At 33.2% G+C, this 19,017-nt stretch overlaps 1 protein-coding gene across 2 annotated transcripts; it reads right to left on the reverse strand.

Annotated features, from left to right (window-relative positions):
- Positions 1–5: 5 nt before the first annotated feature.
- Positions 6–17,419, reverse strand: LOC123264177 (mediator of RNA polymerase II transcription subunit 25-like). Of its 2 annotated transcripts, none has more exons than XM_044727334.1 (7): positions 17,034–17,419; positions 14,940–15,268; positions 8,903–10,001; positions 7,564–8,346; positions 6,594–6,653; positions 6,391–6,513; positions 6–364 (listed from the first exon to the last, which is right to left on the reverse strand). In XM_044727334.1, exons 2-7 carry the CDS (start codon positions 15,230–15,232, stop codon positions 209–211), a joined length of 2,514 nt encoding a protein of 837 aa, XP_044583269.1. In that variant the 5' UTR covers positions 15,233–15,268; positions 17,034–17,419; the 3' UTR covers positions 6–208. The 2 variants fall into 2 exon arrangements, with proteins under 2 accessions (XP_044583269.1, XP_044583270.1); XM_044727335.1 differs by having other exon boundaries at positions 7,564–8,342; positions 8,899–10,001.
- Positions 17,420–19,017: the final 1,598 nt, after the last annotated feature.

The raw sequence follows: 19,017 nt of genomic DNA on the forward strand, positions 1-19,017 counted from the left end.
ATATATATATTTTATGTAAATATTTAAATTTGTTTTTATTTTATCAATCTGATTATTACACAATTTAATTATTGTTCCCTCCGAGTTCGATAAGATTCTTATATAAAATTATATGCAATTTATTGAGAGCTTTCTTAAAATTGCCACCGGAGCTGGTCAGAGCGAACAATTGAGTTGATTATTTTTGCAAGATTATAAATTATAAAAATTAACCTAAAAAGTCATAACTAGAAACGTCATCAAACTGTTGGTTCTGCTGATTATTATTATTATTGATTGGCCTGACGTTCATTTGTCCTCTAGGACCCACCATTTGTTGCTGCATTCCAAGAACTTGCTGGCGGTATTGTTGAGGATTGTGTTGCTGAAAAACAAACTCTATTTTATAACCTTACTAGCTTTTACCCGCGGCTTCGCTCGCGTTGAAGCCTTTAGATAAATATCAAAGATCATTACATTCCAACGGAACTGAATCGATTTGATTCAGTATTTAAAAATTAGGTTCCCTATAATAAGACTTGAAATAATTATTAGGAGACTGAATAGTAGTTACGAACAGTGTCTTGAGTAGCTTAATCAGTAGAGCCTTTGACGCGTAACCAAATGGTTCAGGTTCGAGTCCGGGTCTGGGCTGTTCGGATTATTTTTTCGGTTACCGAAAAATTCCCAACTTGACCCCGTATTTTTTTATATTCATTCGAAAGATTATGATTTAATACATTTATACAAAAAAAAAATCAGATTTTTTTACCACACCGTTTGTTAAGAGATATAATTAATTAAGGACGTTCCCAAGGAAAACACTTTTCTTGGAATATCGTTCAAATTTTGAATCCAGATACTTATAAGTGTCCTTTATACGTAGAAATTTTTTAAAACCCTTCTTGCGGTGCTAAATTTTGAATAATCGAAAGTATAAAATCACATATTTAACATGTGATCCCTATCCTAACCCTCATTGTAGCGCACTTTTTTTTTTAAATAACTACAGTAATTTTCTTAGAATTTTTATAAAAAACTGAAAATTATTAATTGAACATATAATAAACATATTTCTCAAAAAATAACAAAAAGGAGCGGTATTCATTTAGTTATAAAAAATGTTGAAAGTGAGTTACTTTTCACTTTTTTTTCATTACTCGATCAAAGAGAGATGGTGGCTTGGCAACGTTGCGTTGGGCGGGAAGTTTGAAATACCCTAAAGGCGCAGAAGTTGTAAATAAATGCGAGTTGCTCACAAATAGGTTAACTGTAGGATGTTGTAAAAAAAATGTGATTTCGTAAATCTCTGGAATATTTATTATGAATTATTTTTCAACATTAATACTCCATATGTTAACATTATTAATAATTATAGATTCAAAAATATAATTAACAATATAATTTGTATAAAAACTCTTGTTTCATTTACTAACATAAAATGAAACATTTTAGAAATATATTATTTTTTAGACAAGTTTTTTTTAACTTCCCGCTAAAAATCTCAGATTTTCAAAAATCGGGAAGTTATTGTTTTTACCCCGTTTGGCAAAAATCGAGTTTTCATCAGATCTCGACGTTTGAAGGTCACAGAAAGCTTCCCTGACTACCCCCGCGATGTTGTCACTATGTCTGTATGTATGTATGTGTGTGTGTGTGTGTGTGTGTGTGTGTGTGACTATGTGACTCGCTTATAACTTTTGAACGGTTGAACCGATTTCATCGCGGTTGGTGCCATTCGAAAGGGCTACGCTGAACTTAGATTTCCTGAGAATTTGAACCGATTCGGACCGATAGATTTTAAGAAATCTTGAAAAATCTTAAAAAAAATAAGAAAAAAATCATTTTTGAAAGTAGTTTTTTTGGAATATCTTTTAAACGGCTCTATCGATCAACTTCAAAAACTAATCCGCCCTTAAGCTTGAAAAACCACGCCGATCGGCGTCAACCCGATCAAAATCGGTTGATTCGTTCGAGAGATAGCGTGAACGAAAGAAAACCGAAAAAAACCGAAAAAAGTGTTTTTTTCACATAACTTCGTCATTTCTTCTCGGATCACTTTTGATGACATAGCATAATTTATAGAGCTTAAAAAACCGCGTCGATTGCCGCCAAAAACGTAGAAATCGGTTAATTAGTTCAAAAGATATCGTCAATAAAAGATTTGAAAACAAGTGTTTTTAACTTCCCGCTAAGAAAATTGAAAATTTTCAATAATCGGGAAGTTATTGGTTTTACCCCGTTTTTCGAAAATCGAGTTCTCATCAGATCTTGACGTTTTAAGGTCCTAGGAAGCTTCCCTGATTGTTTTCGCGATGATATCCGTATGTCTGTATGTGTGTGTGTGTGTATAGCTTTTAGCGTTTAAGAACAAAATGAGCGGGAAGTTGCAGGGATGGCCTTTAGGGTCAACCGTCATCCTAATTTTTTAATTTTTTTTTTGGTGATTTTAATTTCTTTATCATTATTAATAAATTGTTTTTTATTAATTTCTCTTCAAAATAAAAGTAACCTTAAAATATTCAAACTCTATTACACTCGGCTCAAATATAAATAAAAATATACAGAAAGAGATTACAATGTTGCCAGATCGGAAAAACGACGCAATGGGTATATTTTTGGACTTCTGCGCACGTTCGCGCCACTGAAAATGTACAGTGGATCGCAACTTTTTGTTGTTGCATTTATAGTATGGTTTATATGGGGAGACCGTTTTTAAAGTTGAGCACAACTGCTACTTGGGAACGTCCTTAAAGTTTTGCAAAAATATACGATCTCTAATGAGTGTTCTTGTTCAATAACTTCGGAAATGGAGGATTTTTAAAAAATCGGCCAACTTGACCCCATAAATAAAACTTTCAATAGATAGAACAATGTTTCATACATATTCTATCAAAATTTGATAACGATTTACCACATAATTTAATTAATTTTTTAATATCAAAAATTGGTTTCTATCTTTGTTGTTTGTCGGAGACATTACTTCCCCATTTTTATCAGGGGAAAAATGGCGACTTCTCGGTGCGCGACAAATTTGAAATTGAAATATAATCATAAAGTTTTTCTGCATTAAAATAAATTGTTATTAAACATACGTTAAAAGTTCACGTAAATTATAGCAGATTTAACATATTGAAGTGATATTTGCAAATTTAAACAATAAATAAACACTGTGAGCAACTATTTTAAATACCGACCTTACATAACCTATAACAGTTGCTATTGTTTTGTGACAGCCCAGTACTTGTCAGTTGATATTTTAAGAGTTATATTATTATAATTATTTAACCATAATTATGAATTGAATTTATTCAATTGAATTCTGATTAGAAATAATTTTATATTTTATGCTACTTTTTGGAGTGATCACTTGCAAAAAAGGAAAAAAAAAATATCTATTAATTTGATCTCGGATTGCGACGATCAAACTACCTTAATACCTCTAAGAATAAGTGTATAAATTTTCATGATAATCGGTTGAGTAGTTTTGGCGTGAAAACTTAACAAACAAACTTTTACATTCACATTTATAATATTAGGGTAAATACCCCAATAGATGGAAAAATATTATTTTCAGAAGCAATTACATTAGTTTTAAGAACAAAATTCTTAAGTTGTTATTTTTTTTGTCTACAAGTAGTTCTGAGAGCGAAAAGTAATTTTTTTTTAACTTTTTATTTAAAATAATAGTTTAAAAAAATTATTTAAATTGGACGTCTCGAGGTTTTGCTCCGAGAGCGCCACCACTAGTAAGCATGTGACAGATAGCTGGTGGACGTTATTTGTTATTATTATTAAAAATAATAAAAAAAAGTAAGATTTGTACATTTGATTACGCTTATATTTAACTAACAAAGCTAGAAATATAATATTTTAATGATAAAATCGAAAAAAAATAATAGAATTTAGTGTCTATCTATTGGTGACACTTTTCTGACCTCTATCCAATAGATGGACATTGAGTTTATATGATGAATTTTCTTATTTTTTTTTATTTTATTGGTGGATCAATGTGAGAATAAGAGTAAAGATTATAATAAAGACATGTACTAAAAATAAAAGTATTATTATGATTATTGAAGAAATTGAAGAGAAAAAAGAAAATCTATATATATAAAAGAGAAAGTGTGTGGGTATGTTCCATATAGGCTCCGTAACGGCTGGACCGATTTCAATGAAACTTTCAGGGAATCTCCAGATTGACCTGGCGAGTAATCATGTTAAGTTTGGCGGTGATTGGAGTATTTTTTTTTTGGAATTGTCAATGACATTTTTTTTATTGCTAATTTTTTATTACTGATATTCTATATTCTATTGTTTTCATAAACCAATTTAAGATTTAAGATAACACATGTGTCGTGCATTTTTATGTCATTAGTATATTGAAGTACATTTTGGAAATTTAATTTTTTTTTATTACTTACATAAGAATTGGTGGCATAATTTCGAGCGTAACTGGTGTAAGATCATATGGGAAAGTGAACATATTATGTTCACTGTTGAGCGTAATAATATTAATTATGTAATGATGTTGGGGATTATTCGGCACTTTATATTCTCAAACTTAATAAACATCAGGTAAATTATTAGTTAATTCACATCATTATAGAAATGTAACGAATCGATTTCAGATTGTTCATATTTTCAATGCGCAAGCTCGACAACGAACTTTTATTATGAATATTCAAGCGAGCCCTATTTGTTTTCGCGTTCATCGTAGAGATGATATTGTGTTAACTGATATGTTTATGGGTGTAGGTGATGATCTTCACCTGGCAGAAAAACGAATAGAAGAAAATTAGGACGACGGTTGACCCTAAAGGCCATCCCTACAACTTCCCCCTCATTTTGAACTTAAGCGCTCAAAATTACACATTACGTTTTTGAGCTCGTCGAGCTCAAAAATATGATTTTTGTGTCATTTTTAGCTCTCCGAGCTCAAAACTCTAATAGCAGTTTAATAAAACAGAATTTTTTGAATTTTCAAACCACAATAACTTTTAAATGTATGAACCGATTTTCACGCGGTTTCACGACCGATTTTGACGAGACTGGCGGCAATCGACGTGGTCTTTCGATGTTAAGAGCTGATGAGTTTTTGGAATCGATCGATAAAGCCGTTTAAAAGTAAATCTAAAAAAACCACATTTAAAAAAAAATTTTTTTTGTAGTTTTTTTGAGATTTCTCAAAATCTACCGGCTCGAATCAGCCCAAAGTGTACTGAAAATCTAAGTTTGGTTAAGCCCTTTCGAATGGCGCCAACCGCGATGAAATCGGTCTAGCCGTTCAAAAGTTATAAAAGGGTTACATACATACATACATACACACACACACACACACACACACACACACACACATATCATGGCGAAAATATTCAGGGAAGCTTCCTAGGACCTCAAAACGTCGAGATCTGATGAAAACTCGATTTTCGAAAAACGGGGTAAAACCAATAACTTTCTGATTTTTGAAAATCTTCGATTTTCTTAGCGGGAAGTTAAAAATGAAATCGAGGACAAATGATAATTATTATTGTTCCGGTTTCATTATTTTATTGATTGATGTCTTTTGTTAATAATTTAATTCCTGTATGCTTAAATAAAGCCCGGCGAAGCGGGCTGGGTACGCTAGTGCTAAATAAAAGAGAAAATTGAGAGAAGGAAATTTAAAAGCAAAAGCAAACAGACCTATTAAAAAAAAAGAAGAAGACAACATAAAATGTTTTTAACTTTGCATGAAAAAAGCATCACGTGTTCAAAAATAATAAAATTACTTTATGTTGTATTTTGAAAATTACTATTCGATTCATCACCTTTTCTCTTTAATTTTATCAAGCTTTATTTTTTAGTGGAAAAAATTAATAAATTAATTATTTCTGATATAAATGAAAAATTGAAAATATTGCTTGTAAGTAGTGTCCATCTATTGGTATTGACTGTCCATCTACGGCGGGGTTTTGGACTTTTTCTTACGTTTTTCTTTTTTACTAATTACTACAACGTTTTACGAAGTTTTACTTATTTTTTCCTGGTTAATTATATATTTTTACATAAATATAATTTAATTTATCACAACTTATCTGTATATTACTATATTGTTTTTTTAATAGAACACGAGAGTTTCCTTAACCGTCCATCTATTGGGGCATTTACCCTAGTAGGGAAGTAGGGATATGCAAAAAAAATTATTTTTGTTAAGACAACAGATTAATTTAGTGTCTTGGTTGGTTCTTGAAAACTGGTTGGTTCTTGGAACTTGACTATGTTTGTTAAGTGAACTAATGGATTTGCTATAAGTATCCTCATTTGTTACTACAACATATTTTCCATTAACCCCCTCTTTTGTTATTTTAAGAAAATTTTTCTTTTGCGTTTATTCTTGAAGATATAAAAATGAAGCTAAATTAAACTCACCTGTTGAAGAAGATGTCTTAGCTGTAAATTATTGGCCATCACTGGTCGCATCATCCTTTGGGAATTGGGCTGCTGTCCTGCCATTCCAGCATTAGGATTGATGCCTCTCTGTGCTTGCTGAGCCTAAACAAAGTCATTAGTTATTGTTTATCAAGAAAAGCAATTAATAATTAATTTTTTTCAATCTTTAAGCTCTGACTGACCTCAATCTGCTGTTTGTACTGCATCTCTTGCTGCTGCGCCACCTCTAGGTTCTGCTGAATCTGTAAAATAGTTTCAATATTTTATATTCTGAAAATTTTTATGATTAATATAATTTTTTTTCTTTTGAATTAATTAATAATGTCTTTTTAATAATTATTATAATTTTTTATTCTTTGTAAAATTTTGTTTCTTCATTTATCAATTTATTTAACCGACAAATCTAACCTATCCGTTTCTTTATTTCTTCACAAGACACCAAAAACCCAGAAATATTTTTTTGACTATCCGTAAGATGGAGTTGCGCACCGGATATAACACTACGTCACTCTCCCGCGAAAATTTAAATTCAAAAAATAATTTCCAATTTAAAAATTACCTAGACAAATAAATTAAATATTTTTTCTTTATTTTCTTAATAACTTTTACTAAACTTTAATAAAAAATATATAACTTGTTTATTCTTTCAATTTTATATTAATTTTTGGTTAAAAAAATTGATCCAAGTTTTCTATTCAAAACTTAACCTAACAAAATAAATATTCTCAAGTAATGCAACAGATATTTTCTTTTAAATGCAAAATAATCTAAAATAAATGAAAAAATCTGATTAATGTCGGCTTTAAAAAACAACACATAACTTGTCCGAGTTTGGTAAATTATTGTTGCTAAATAGTATTTATCTGTCCGCGGTTTTTAATATTTATTATTTTTCTCAAATAATTTTTTATTCCTCATAAAATTTTTTCTTCAATTCATTCAACCGCCAAATCTAACCTACATTATATCAGCCGTTTTTTTATTTTATGACACCAAAAACTAGAAATATTTCTTTGACTATCCGTAAGATGGCGTTGCGCGCCGGATATAATACTACGTCACTCTCCCGCGAAAATTCAAATTCAAAAACAAACTTTCAACTTAAACGACTAAATTCAATTCTTTTTCTTCATTTTTTAACCAAATACTTACACTAACTTCCAACTGAGACTTATACTGAGCCTCCTGCTGCTGAGCCGCCTCAAGAGTCTGCTTAAGTTGATGAATCTTCATTAAATTCTGCTGCCTGGCCACTTCAACATGTGTGTGTTCATATATTCTCTGATGCCCTCCAGCCATATTATTCCCAGCATTATCAACCTGCTGAGGCATGCCTCCTTGAATATTCATCTGTCCTTGGTTCTGCTGCTGATTACTGATCCCCTGCTGCTGCGGAGCGACCTGAGTAATTTGCCCGCCGCCCATGGTCATAGTATTAGTCTGGCTCATCATGATTCCACCCTGACTGACAATCCCACCAGCAGAGGACATCTGGGCAGGAATGTTGCTAGCGGGAGACTGACCACTGGCGCCACCAGCAGGAAATAGCTGGTTCCTGGAAGCGGCCTGACTGGACTTCTGCTGCTGGATGACCTTCCTAAGCCTGTCAACAAAGGCGCCTTGATCGTTGGGGATGAACCCCAGGTACGCTCGTCTCTCAGCAGTGTACAGAAGAATCAGAACCTTGATGTCACAAGCCGGCATAGATGGTGCTGAGGTAAAATGGACGCAACCTGCGAACCCAGTGCTCATGACCTTGGTCAGCGAGTCCAAAGCATCGCAAGGCGTCGGGTGGAACAGGACACTCTTGGAGTTCTTGAGATAAGCGCCACCTATGCTGCCAATCAGGTGCTTAGGCATCAGCTGCATGATCAGCTTGTGCGGCCAGGAATCAGCCTTAAGTTCAATCTCTCCATCTTTGGCGTTAGCAGATACCTAGTAAGAACCAATATGTCAATGTTCCATTTAGAATAATAATTCTTAAAAATTATTTACAAATTTTCAATTGTTCCAAGTATCTATTACTGTTTCTAGAACTTAATATTGTTCTTGGAACCCTATTCAGTCTTAGAACCTGATACTGTTCTTGGAACAATATATTGTTCCAAGAACCTATCACGGTTCCTAGAACTTAATATTGTTCTTGGAACCCTATTCATTCTTGAAACCTGATACTGTTCTAAGAACCTATTACTGTTCCTAAAACTTAATGTTGTTCTTGGAACCTGGTACTGTTCTTGGAATAATATATTGTTTTTTTATAAATTGAACAATTTATTGTTAATTGTATATTGTTATTTGGAACAATATATTGTTCTAAGAACCTATCACTGTTCCTAGAACTTAATATTGTTCTTGGAACCCTATTCGTTCTTAGAACCTGATACTGTTCTTGGAACAATATATTGTTCTTAGAACCTTTAAAAACTATTTTAACTCCAAAAATTCCATACAAAAAAATTTTGTAGTTTAAATTTAATATATTTCTCACCTGGCACGGAACTTGTCGTGTCTGTTTCAGGGTATCGGTAGGATTCTTGGCCTTCTCAAGCCACTCAAGAACCCCCTGCCAAATTGGAGGTCTCTCGCGTTGCGGAACCGGATTAGCGGGCTGTTGTTGCGCGGGAGCAGACTGCGCAGGTGCCTGAGCAGTTCCAGCGGTTCCTTGGGGATTAACAGCCGTCATAGGCATGTTCTGCATGGTCTGCTGCTGCATCTGTTGCTGTTGCTGCTGGAGCTGAATGTTCCGGAGTTGTTGCTGTTGCTGCGGGGTAAGTTGGGCCTGTTGGGTCTGGGGAGCTTGAGGCGCAGGCGGGGTTCCTTGGAACGGAACATTGATACCGGTCAAGGCCGTAGGCGGCTGCGTTAGCTGAGCAATCAAGGCACTGCCCTGGGTGTTGGATTGCACTGTGGCGCCAGGAGCGATGAAAGGAGTCCGCCATCTTCCTTGAGGAGCTCGCACTGGGTGATACGAAGGTGGCGCTGTGATCTGCGGGTTGAAAACGGGACGCCCGGGGTTCATTGGAACTGGCATAGAGGGAGTTCCGATGATTGGTGCAGTGTTCCGGAAGGCGGGGTTTTGCGGAGCTGGAGGGGGGATTGCCGAGTTCTGATTGGTGTTTGGGCTGTCGTGTGTCTGGACCGGGCTGGAGGGAATCTGGACCGGGTTCGGCGCTGCGTGGACCGGTGCTACGTTTGTTGGAGTCACTGGACGCTCTTTCAGATTGTAGTTGTGCAGCAGAACCAAGTTTCGCGGGTCCTTTGCGTAGTTTTTCGTTTGGGAACTCTGGAGGTCGCCACCTGCTAGTTCAAAGATCTTGAAGAACTCCGGGATTTTTCGCGGGGATACTATTGAGAGGTTGATGTTCCGCTTTTGGAACACTGGTGGGAGGGTCTCGATCGACTGACCGAGGAACTTGTAGCACTCTTGCACGGATATTTGGTATGGTGGCGAATTGCAGACCAGGATGCAATGCTTTTGGGAAGCTGTGCTGGGTTCGCGTTCCACTTGGAGGTCTTCGAAGCAAATCAAAGCTGTAGCGAGACCTTCGGCTATGTTCGCGTGGGACTCACCGCGGCCGCCGACCATTCTGGAAGAGTAATGTGGAGTTAGTGATCATAGATGGCGTTAGATTAGTACTAATCCTTATTACTTTTTATTTTCAAGGACTTGTAACTTTTAATCGGTTAGTCGAATTAAGGAGGTTCACGCGGAGTAGTCAAATTTTTAAAACTTCCTGAAAATTTGTAAATTCAATTTACGTAGCCTAATAATTAATAAAAAAATTAAAAACAGTAGGTTTCCGGGATATTTAATTAAATAATTAGGTTTGAAAATTGTATTTTTTACATTTAAGTAAATGGAGATTCTACCAGCCGTGTATTTGGTTAAGGGGTTAGGGGTAGTCAGAATTTTCAAAAAATCGTTTTTTTAACTTCCCGCTAAGAAAATTGAAAATTTTCAAAAATCGGGAAGTTATTGGCTTTACACCGTTTTGCGAAAATCGAGTTTTCATCAGATCTCGACGTTTTAAGGTCACAGGAAGCTTCCCTGACTATTTCCGCGATGGTGTCCGTGCGGCTGTGTGTGTGTGTGTGTGTTTTTTTTTTTTTTCCTTAGGGGGGGGGGAATCCTTTTTACGGATTCTAGGCATAGCTGTTTGGCCTGGATATGTGGCGACTCGACGCAGCGTCATACTAAACTCGACGCTGACGCCCCTACCCACTAAACCCTAAACCCCTTTCTCTTCTATCCTCTGATCCCCATGGTACCGCCGTAAGGCATTTCTTCGCGGGGGGAGGAATCAGCTGCCGCTCTTCCTTCTGGTGGCTAAGATGTTATTTCTTTCTTCTATTTCTGTCTTTCGCTCTTTTCCTCTCAATGGATCGCAACTCTGTAAGCACTTTTGTAGCAAAAGTGCTTGTGGCGTTCCAGGCAGCTTCTGACGACAACATTGCTTCTACTATTGATTCTGGTTGGGTTCTCTTTTTCAGAATCTTCTCTAACTCATCGCGCTGTTGGTTGAAACGTGGACACACAAAGAAAACATGCTCCGCATCTTCATTGACCCCTGGACAGGACAGGCACTCTGGGGTATCATCGTGCTTAAAGCGGTGAAGATACTTCCGGTAACATCCGTGTCCTGATAACATCTGCGTTAAATAATAGTTGATCTCACCGTGACTCCGGTTGAACCACACATCAATCCGAGGTATGAGACGGTACGTCCACCGAGCTTTCTCTGCAGAATTCCACTCCTGTTGCCATCTTGCGATGCTGTGTTGCCGTTCTTCCCTTCTAAGTTCTTCAGGGCTCAGTTTGGTTGACCTTTTTCGTTGATATAGGTTCCGTCTTTCCTCAGGTAGGACTCTGAGAGGCAGAGTACCGGAAATAACACACACTGCTTCCTCTGATATTGTGCGGAAGGTGCTAGTTACTCGTAAGGCAGTCAGTCGACATACTGGTCCAGCCTTTCTCCATGATTCTTGCGTCTTTAGTGCGTCGGCCCAAATGGATATTCCGTAATAGAGCACCGATGTGACTACTGATGACAATAATAGCCTCCTGCTCTGCTTTGGGCCTGCGACGTTCGGCATCAGTCGTGCGAGACTAGCCCTCACTACTGACGCTTTGGCACTGACATGTTCCACTTGCTGCTTGAATTTGAGTCGGGCATCAAGCATCACTCCCAAATATCGGATATAAGGTTGTGATGTGATTTCTTGTTCGCCGACTTTCAGCTTAATGGTCTCTACCACTTTTCTGCTGGTAATAAGCACTGCCTTAGTCTTGTGTTGCGCCAGTTGCAGGTTCACTGCGTCCATCCACCGGTCAACGCGCTCAAAAGTGAGATCGAACATATGGTTTATCTCGTCCAGGTGTTTGGCAACGATCACTACGGCTACGTCATCTGCATATGCTACGAGTTTGACGTTTCTTGGCAGAGTTAGTCTTAATAGACCGTCATACATAATATTCCACAGGAGCGGGCCTAGAACTGAACCTTGTGGTACACCTCCAGTAATATCATACTCCCTCGGACCGTTCTTCGTGTCATACTTCAGGACCCTGTTTTCAAAGTAGCTTGCTACGATCTTAAGAAGGTATTCTGGTACATTCTTCTCTTGGAGGGCCTGCATGATGCATTCCCAATTGGCGGAGTTGAAGGCGTTTCTGATGTCTAGAGTCGCCACCAGGCAATACTTGTTCATTCCACCCTTCCATCTGGTTCTGTGTGTGTGTGTGTGTGTGTGTGTGTGTGTGTGTGTGTGTGTGTGTGTGTGTGTGTGTGTGTGTGTGTAAACCTCTTATAACTTTTTAACAGCTCGGCCGATCGGATCGAAATAGATGGTGATCCAAAGAATATCATTGCCATTAAATTTCGTGAAAATTTGAATCGATTCGGTTCGCTAGATTTTGAGAAATCTCAAAAATAAAATTTTCAAAAAATGGTTTTTTTGGAATAACTTCTAAACGGCTTTACCAATCAATTCCAAAAACTTATCAGCTCTTAAGCTTAAAAAACCACGTCGATTGCCGCCGGTCACATCAAAATCGGTTGATTCGTTCAAGAGTTATCGAAAACGAAAAATTTCGAAAAAAGTGTTTTTTTTCACATAACTTCGAGATTTATTTTTGGATCATTTTTGACTAAATAAAATAATTATTAGAGCCCAAAAAATCACGTCGATCCCCACCAAGAACGTGAAAATTGGTTGATTGGTTCGTGAGTTATCGTTGTCGAAAAAATTCGGAAAAACTGAATTTTTCAAATTTCTCTAATTGTAAGATTTTCGGTTCGATCAGTTTTTTTTATTTGTATTCAAAAGTTTATCATAGATTCTGAAAAAGTGCGTGGAATACTGCCAACCGCGTGAAAATCGATTCATTTATTTAGAAATTATTGCAGTTTGAAAATTCAAAAAATACTGTTTTATTAAACTTCTATCAGCCTTTTGAGCTCGAAGAGCTCAAAAGCATACAAAAGCTATTACTTTGAGCTCAGAGAGCTCAAAATAACACACGAATTTTTGAGCTCGAAGAGCTCAGAAACATCATAAGTGAAATTTCAAGCGTTTAGGTATGGAATTGGCGGGAAGTTGCAGGGATGGCCTTTAGGGACAACCGTTTTCCAGATTTTTTTTTTACATTTTTTTTAAGTATAATATGTTAAAAATATTCTCTGAAAATTTGAAGTGAATCCGACAAATACTCTTCGAGTTATTCGATAAATAACAAAGGGCGCTTAGGCACTCCAGAACGCTAGAGAGCAGGTAGCTCTCGAGAGTGTAAAACTTTAAATGCGTTTTTTTCAAAACTATGTTCTTTCAACTGGTGATCACTGTAACTCGAAAACCGCTCAGTAGATTTTAATGAAATTTATGCAGCTTTTAGAATACATAAAAAACTCGTACCTGATTAAAGGATTTTTTTTTTTCAATAATTTCGATTTTTTATGGTTGGTTTTTTCTCGACAATTTAGAAAAAAATTTTCTGAGGCCGCCATTTTGTTAATTTTCAAAAAAAAAAAAAAAGCTTGAATCAGGCACAAGATTATCTATTAACAAAACCAATTTTTTTTGTCCGATTGATTTATGATGAATCTCCAAGGATTTATGATGATCACCGCAAGGACCTTTTTTTAGAACTGGGTCAACACAAACAGTCATAACTTTTAAAATTATCAATTTTTTTTTTTCAAATTCTAGTGAAGTCAAGTCAAAACATTGTGTAATGATGTCATGTTATTACTTTTATAAAGTAAAATGATTTACTGGCAAAAAAAAAAAATGATTGAAAATTCTCATTTTTTCATGTCTCTGACTACCCCTAACCCCTTAAGAATTTAATGCAATTAACGATTAAGATAAATTTCCCAACAATTCGAAATGTTAACATGAACTTTAAATAATATTTTTTAAGCTAATAAATTTAAGATTAAAAACTCTTCACTGCTCGGAAAAAAGAATACTCGAAAAATTACAGCATATAATGCAACGTGGCGCTTTGTGATAAAAACTGGAAAAATTAAAGTTTCAGATTGTAATTATTACAGATTTTATAAAAATTACATTGTAGAATATAATATTTACATTGAAAGCTCTGAAAATTTAATTTAGAAAAATGTTATTTCAAACTGTAATTTTTCTAGTTTTGATTACGACGGGACCGATTTTATATTTTATACTGTAATTATTCCTGTTTTCTTTTTTCCGTGTGGTTTCTATTTTTGACTTCCCGCTAAGAAAATCGAAGATTTTCGAAAAATCGGGAAGTTATTGGTTTTACCCCGTTTTGCAAAAATCGAGGTTTCAACAGATCTTGACGTTTTGAAGCCTTAAGAAGCTTTTCTGACTATTTTTACGATGATGTCCGTACGTCTTTGTGTGTGTGTGTGTGTGTGTGTGTGTGTGTGTGTGTGTGTGTGTGTGTGTGTGTGTGTGTGTGTGTGTGTGTGTGTGTGTAAACCTCTTATAACTTCTGAACGGCTTGACCGATTTGATCGCAGTTGGTGTCATTCGAAAGGTCTTCGCCAAACTTAGATTTCCTGTAAGTTGGAATCGATTCGGACCAGCAAATTTCGAGAAATTGCAAAAAAAATGAAAAAAAAGTTGTTTTTTTTTTTTCATTTTTTTAAAATATCTCCGAATCGGCAGAACCGATTGACCTAAAAAACTAATCAGCTCTTAACCTTAAAAACTCGCATCGATCGCCATCAAAAGCGTCAGAATCGGTTGATGCGTTCGTGAGATATCGTTGTCGAAAAAAATCGAAAAAAGCGTTTTTTTGTAATAACTCCAAAATGTTCCATCAGATCAATTTTTTTGTTTTAAATTATATATAGAGCTTGTAACAGGGCATTTTGATATACTCGTGCTCGTGCTCGTGCTCGAAGAGCTCAAAAACGTCATAAGTGCAATTTTAAGCGCCTAGGTATGGAATTAGCGGGAAGTTGTAGGAATGGCCTTCAGGGTCAACCGTTTTCCTAATTTTTTTTTTTTTTTTTTTTTGAGGTAGTCAAACTTACTCAAGACTCTCCATCTTTAGCAGCAACTTATGTGGATTTGAATAAGGCCCGAAGGTGTCTGTGCAAGGCCTCGGCAGACAATCCGCCGCGTGGTAGATGACAATCCCATACCGGGTAGTGCTGTTCTCTGTGACGTACTCCCGGTCCTCGATGCTGCCCTGGTTAAAGTACTCCAGTGTCGGGATCAAGTAATTAGTCTTGAGGTCGTTAAAGTACGCACCATTTGCAGCGGTTCCTTCTATCACGAATACCACGTCTGCCTGCATTCCATGCTCTGTTGTGTTGACGACCATTTTTGAGATTATTACACTTTTTTTTTCTAAGTTTTACTGAAATAGAAAAAAATTTAATTAATTAAATAAAAAATTTATTTTATTTTATAAAATGATACTGAAATTAATTGACATCTGATAATTTATAGGATTTTTTTTTAACAAAAAAATGAGAAAAAAAATTGACATGGGTGATTCTCTGTAAGGGCGTCTTAAATCTGTACAAAATTCTCCGACCAAATTATTTTTAATTTTATTAGAAAAAAATTAACAAGGGCTATAAAACTATCAGCTTAATGATAATAAATACACAGCCAATTTAATTTTTGTTTTTTCGATATTTGTGTATCTTTTGCCATATAACATGACAGGGGACTGTTTTTTTTTTATCAAATTGAGAAAAATCAAGCAAACTATTTTAATGCATTCTACTTTTCAAGTTCTCAATGAATATTCACATTAATTAGAATAATATGAAGACTTGTGGATCCAATTTTATAAATAAATTAGAAATAAAAATTGTTGCTAGGGGACTGAGTTTCTCGTGGCCCAGACACATGTTTCCAGCACAAACGGTGTTTTGACACTAAATAAAGTGGCGATAAAGTGCTAACAGCTCTATGGTTATTAACTCAAGGCTAGTTAGGTCCTTATAAACCTTACAGAACATAAAATAGCAAGCTGGATTTTTTTTTTTTAGGCTTTGAACTTCTGACAGGGAACTGTTCTTAAAACGTCTGGGACTAACTTTGATTTAATGAATTTAAGGAAACAAATTAATTTTCGGTACTTTATATTGAAGAAGATTGTTAGTTAACTAATTAAGTTGATAAACATTATAGACAAAATTATGTATTATGGACGAATAACTTAAAATTTAATTTTAAAGTTTCAATTTTGGGAATGGGACAGCCCAGGGGACTGTTATTTCGGTGGTTTACGAATTTATAGCAAAAAAACTAAAATTTATTTGATTTTAGTTTTCAATGCTCCAAATAGAAATGTTTTTTTACTTTCGTAATAAATTTTTTTTAGTTACAAAATAACATTTTTTCTAATAAAAAAATACCTGGGACAGCAAAAAACATCCTTACAGAGAATCACCCATATAGAAATTTAAAAAAATTAAGAATGCAATTTTTAAGAAATAATTTTTTTTTAACAAATTTTTATGATCCTAAATTTATGAAAATTAATTTAGTAGACGTTTGATAATTTTAAGAATTTTTTTAACAAATAAATTATGGTAAAAGAAATAGAAAAAAAAATTGACATGTAGAAATTTTAAAAAATAAAAAATGCAATTTTTTAAAAATTATTTTTGGAAAAAATTTGTTTGTTAAACAAATAAAAAAAAGATTAAGTGACTGCTAATTTTAATGTCATCTAAATTTCTATGAAGAAAATTTAATAAAAAAATTTTACTTCTAGAAATGAAAAAAAAATTAAAAATTGCAAATTTTTTAAAAACAACTTTTTTTTATTATGAGTTTTTTTATAAAAACCAAAAAAAATTGTCAGATGTTAATGATACTAAAATTAGCTGACGTTCAACAATTTTTTATTTTTTTTAACAATTAATTTACAAATCCAAAAATACTTTAAAAAAATTGCACGTATAATTTTCTACGTCAAAATTTTTCTTTTTTCAAAAAAAAAAATTCTAAAAATTTTTAGATGTCGGCTAATTTAATTTTCATAAATGTCAGCTGATTTGAGTATTATCAAATTTATTTGTAAAAAAAAAATCCAAAAATAGTCAAGTGACTGCTAATTTAAATATCATTCTTTTAATTTCATTATAATATATATTGATACTTACAATTATTAATTATTTTTCACTATTAATTAGTAATTAGTGATTATTAATCTCAGTTAATTAGAATCTTAATATTATTTATTCTTGAAATAAATAAATAATTTTTTTATTTTCTAGGTCATTTTATTTTCTGCGACTGTTTTTAGAGGTTAGGACTTCTGTTTACGTACATATAACACTAAATATATAACTCCAGGTAATGTTTTTGTAGCAGGTAAATTTTGTAAATTTATACTTTGCACTCATACTAAATCATTTTATTATTTTAGGTCCTGTATACTGTATCCTGTGCATAAATGTACAAGGTATTTATACTATATGACAGGACGAAATTTAAGAAATTTATTATTGACCACTAAGGCGGACTTACAAGCTCAGACTTAAATCGTCTGACAGATTTTCAAAACTAGCATGGAAAAAATAATGAAAATTAAATTAGCCGGGATCTGAAAATTTTAATAATTTTTTTTATTAAAAAAATTATTACAAAAAAAAATTAAAAGAAAAAATTTCATGTACAGAAAATTAAAAAAATTATACGTGCAATTTTTTTTAAATATTTCTTTAGTTGTAATTTAATTGTTAAAAAAAAATCAAAAATTGTTAAAAGTCGGCTAATTTTAGTATCATATAAATAAATTATAAAAAAAAATTTTTTTTTTAATTTAATTTATATAAAAGCGTTTAAAAATTTTAAATTCAATTTTTTTCAAATAATTTTTAAAGGAAAATAAAAAAATTGTCACGATAAGGTACCTAGCAGTCACTTGAACATTTTTTAATTTTACTTAATAACAAACAAATTTGTTCTAAGAAATTATTTTTTAAAAATAGCATTTTTAATTTTTTAAAATTTCTACATGTCAATTTTTTGCAATAATTGATTTGTTAAAAAAATTTTTAAAATTCTTGAAATAAAATGTAAATTAAATTAGCTGACATCTAAAAATTTTAATAATTTTTTTTTATTGAAAAAATTATTAAAAAAAAATTAAAAGAAAAAATTTCACATGTAGATTTTAAAAATTATACGTGTAATATTTTTGAAGTATTTTTTTACTCGTAATTTAATTATTGAAAAAAATCTACAAATTTTTGAACGTCGGCTAATTTTAGTATCATAAAAAAAAAGGAAATAGGTAGAGTATAAATATTTTTATTTTTGAATAAATTAATTAAAAATTTTTTTTTAAGTTCAAAAAAGAAATTTATTTTTTTTTAAATTACTATTATTGTTTGAATATTAAAAAAAACTTGAGATAGTTTTTTATAGGATTGATAATTTTAAAAAATTACTTTTAATTTTTTTATCAGATAATTTAAAATTGAATAAAAAAATTATTTTATAATATGATGAAATTAGTAGACATATAACAATTATTGAAATTTTTACAATAAATCAATTATTATAAAAAAAAATAGTTCTAAAAATTCGCAATTATAATTTTTAAAAATTTCTACATGTGGAATTTTTCGCTAAATTTTTCCATTATGATTTAATTGTTATAACATTCTTATAAATATCTGCCGAATTTAGTATCATATTTCACGAACGAGGAATTGCGACGTAAAATTATATTCAACTTAAATCAATAAATCCATTTCTTTAATCGCGTAAGGCTACTTATGATCAGACGTGGGGATTCTGAATTCCTAAGCTATTAAATTCTAGGACTATTGATCGCACACTTAACACGATAATTTGAATTTATTTCAATTGACTTATTTTGCTTAGTACCGAGCGGTTTGTACTGACAAGGGGTCCAATAAATGACCCGCGTGGCAATAGGGGGTTTTGAAGTATAAAGAAAGGATAGATCTGGGTGAATTATAGGCACTCGTGAAGACCTCGTTTTCTTTATCAGAGTTACTTTGAAGGTTGGAGAGATTGAAATGAAAAGAATGAAATTCAGAAATTTGTCGCAATAAAGAGGTATTATCGATACTGCCATTCTAATACGTCGTATCCCATATTTAGAAAATTTCA

This window comes from Cotesia glomerata, linkage group LG4, assembly GCF_020080835.1.
Source record: "Cotesia glomerata isolate CgM1 linkage group LG4, MPM_Cglom_v2.3, whole genome shotgun sequence".
Lineage (NCBI taxonomy): Eukaryota > Metazoa > Arthropoda > Insecta > Hymenoptera > Braconidae > Cotesia > Cotesia glomerata.

What these genes read in the sequence shown, in the direction of transcription:
- LOC123264177 (XM_044727334.1), bottom strand. Translation starts at nt 15,232, where the DNA reads ATGGTCGTCAACACAACAGAGCATGGAATGCAGGCAGACGTGGTATTC. An exon ending in CTAAAGATGGAGAGTCTTGA is followed by an intron (nt 10,002 to 14,939) that starts GTAAGTTTGACT and finishes TTACTCTTCCAG; the next exon opens with AATGGTCGGCGGCCGCGGTG. An exon ending in AGTCTCAGTTGGAAGTTAGT is followed by an intron (nt 6,654 to 7,563) that starts GTAAGTATTTGG and finishes ACTATTTTACAG; the next exon opens with ATTCAGCAGAACCTAGAGGT.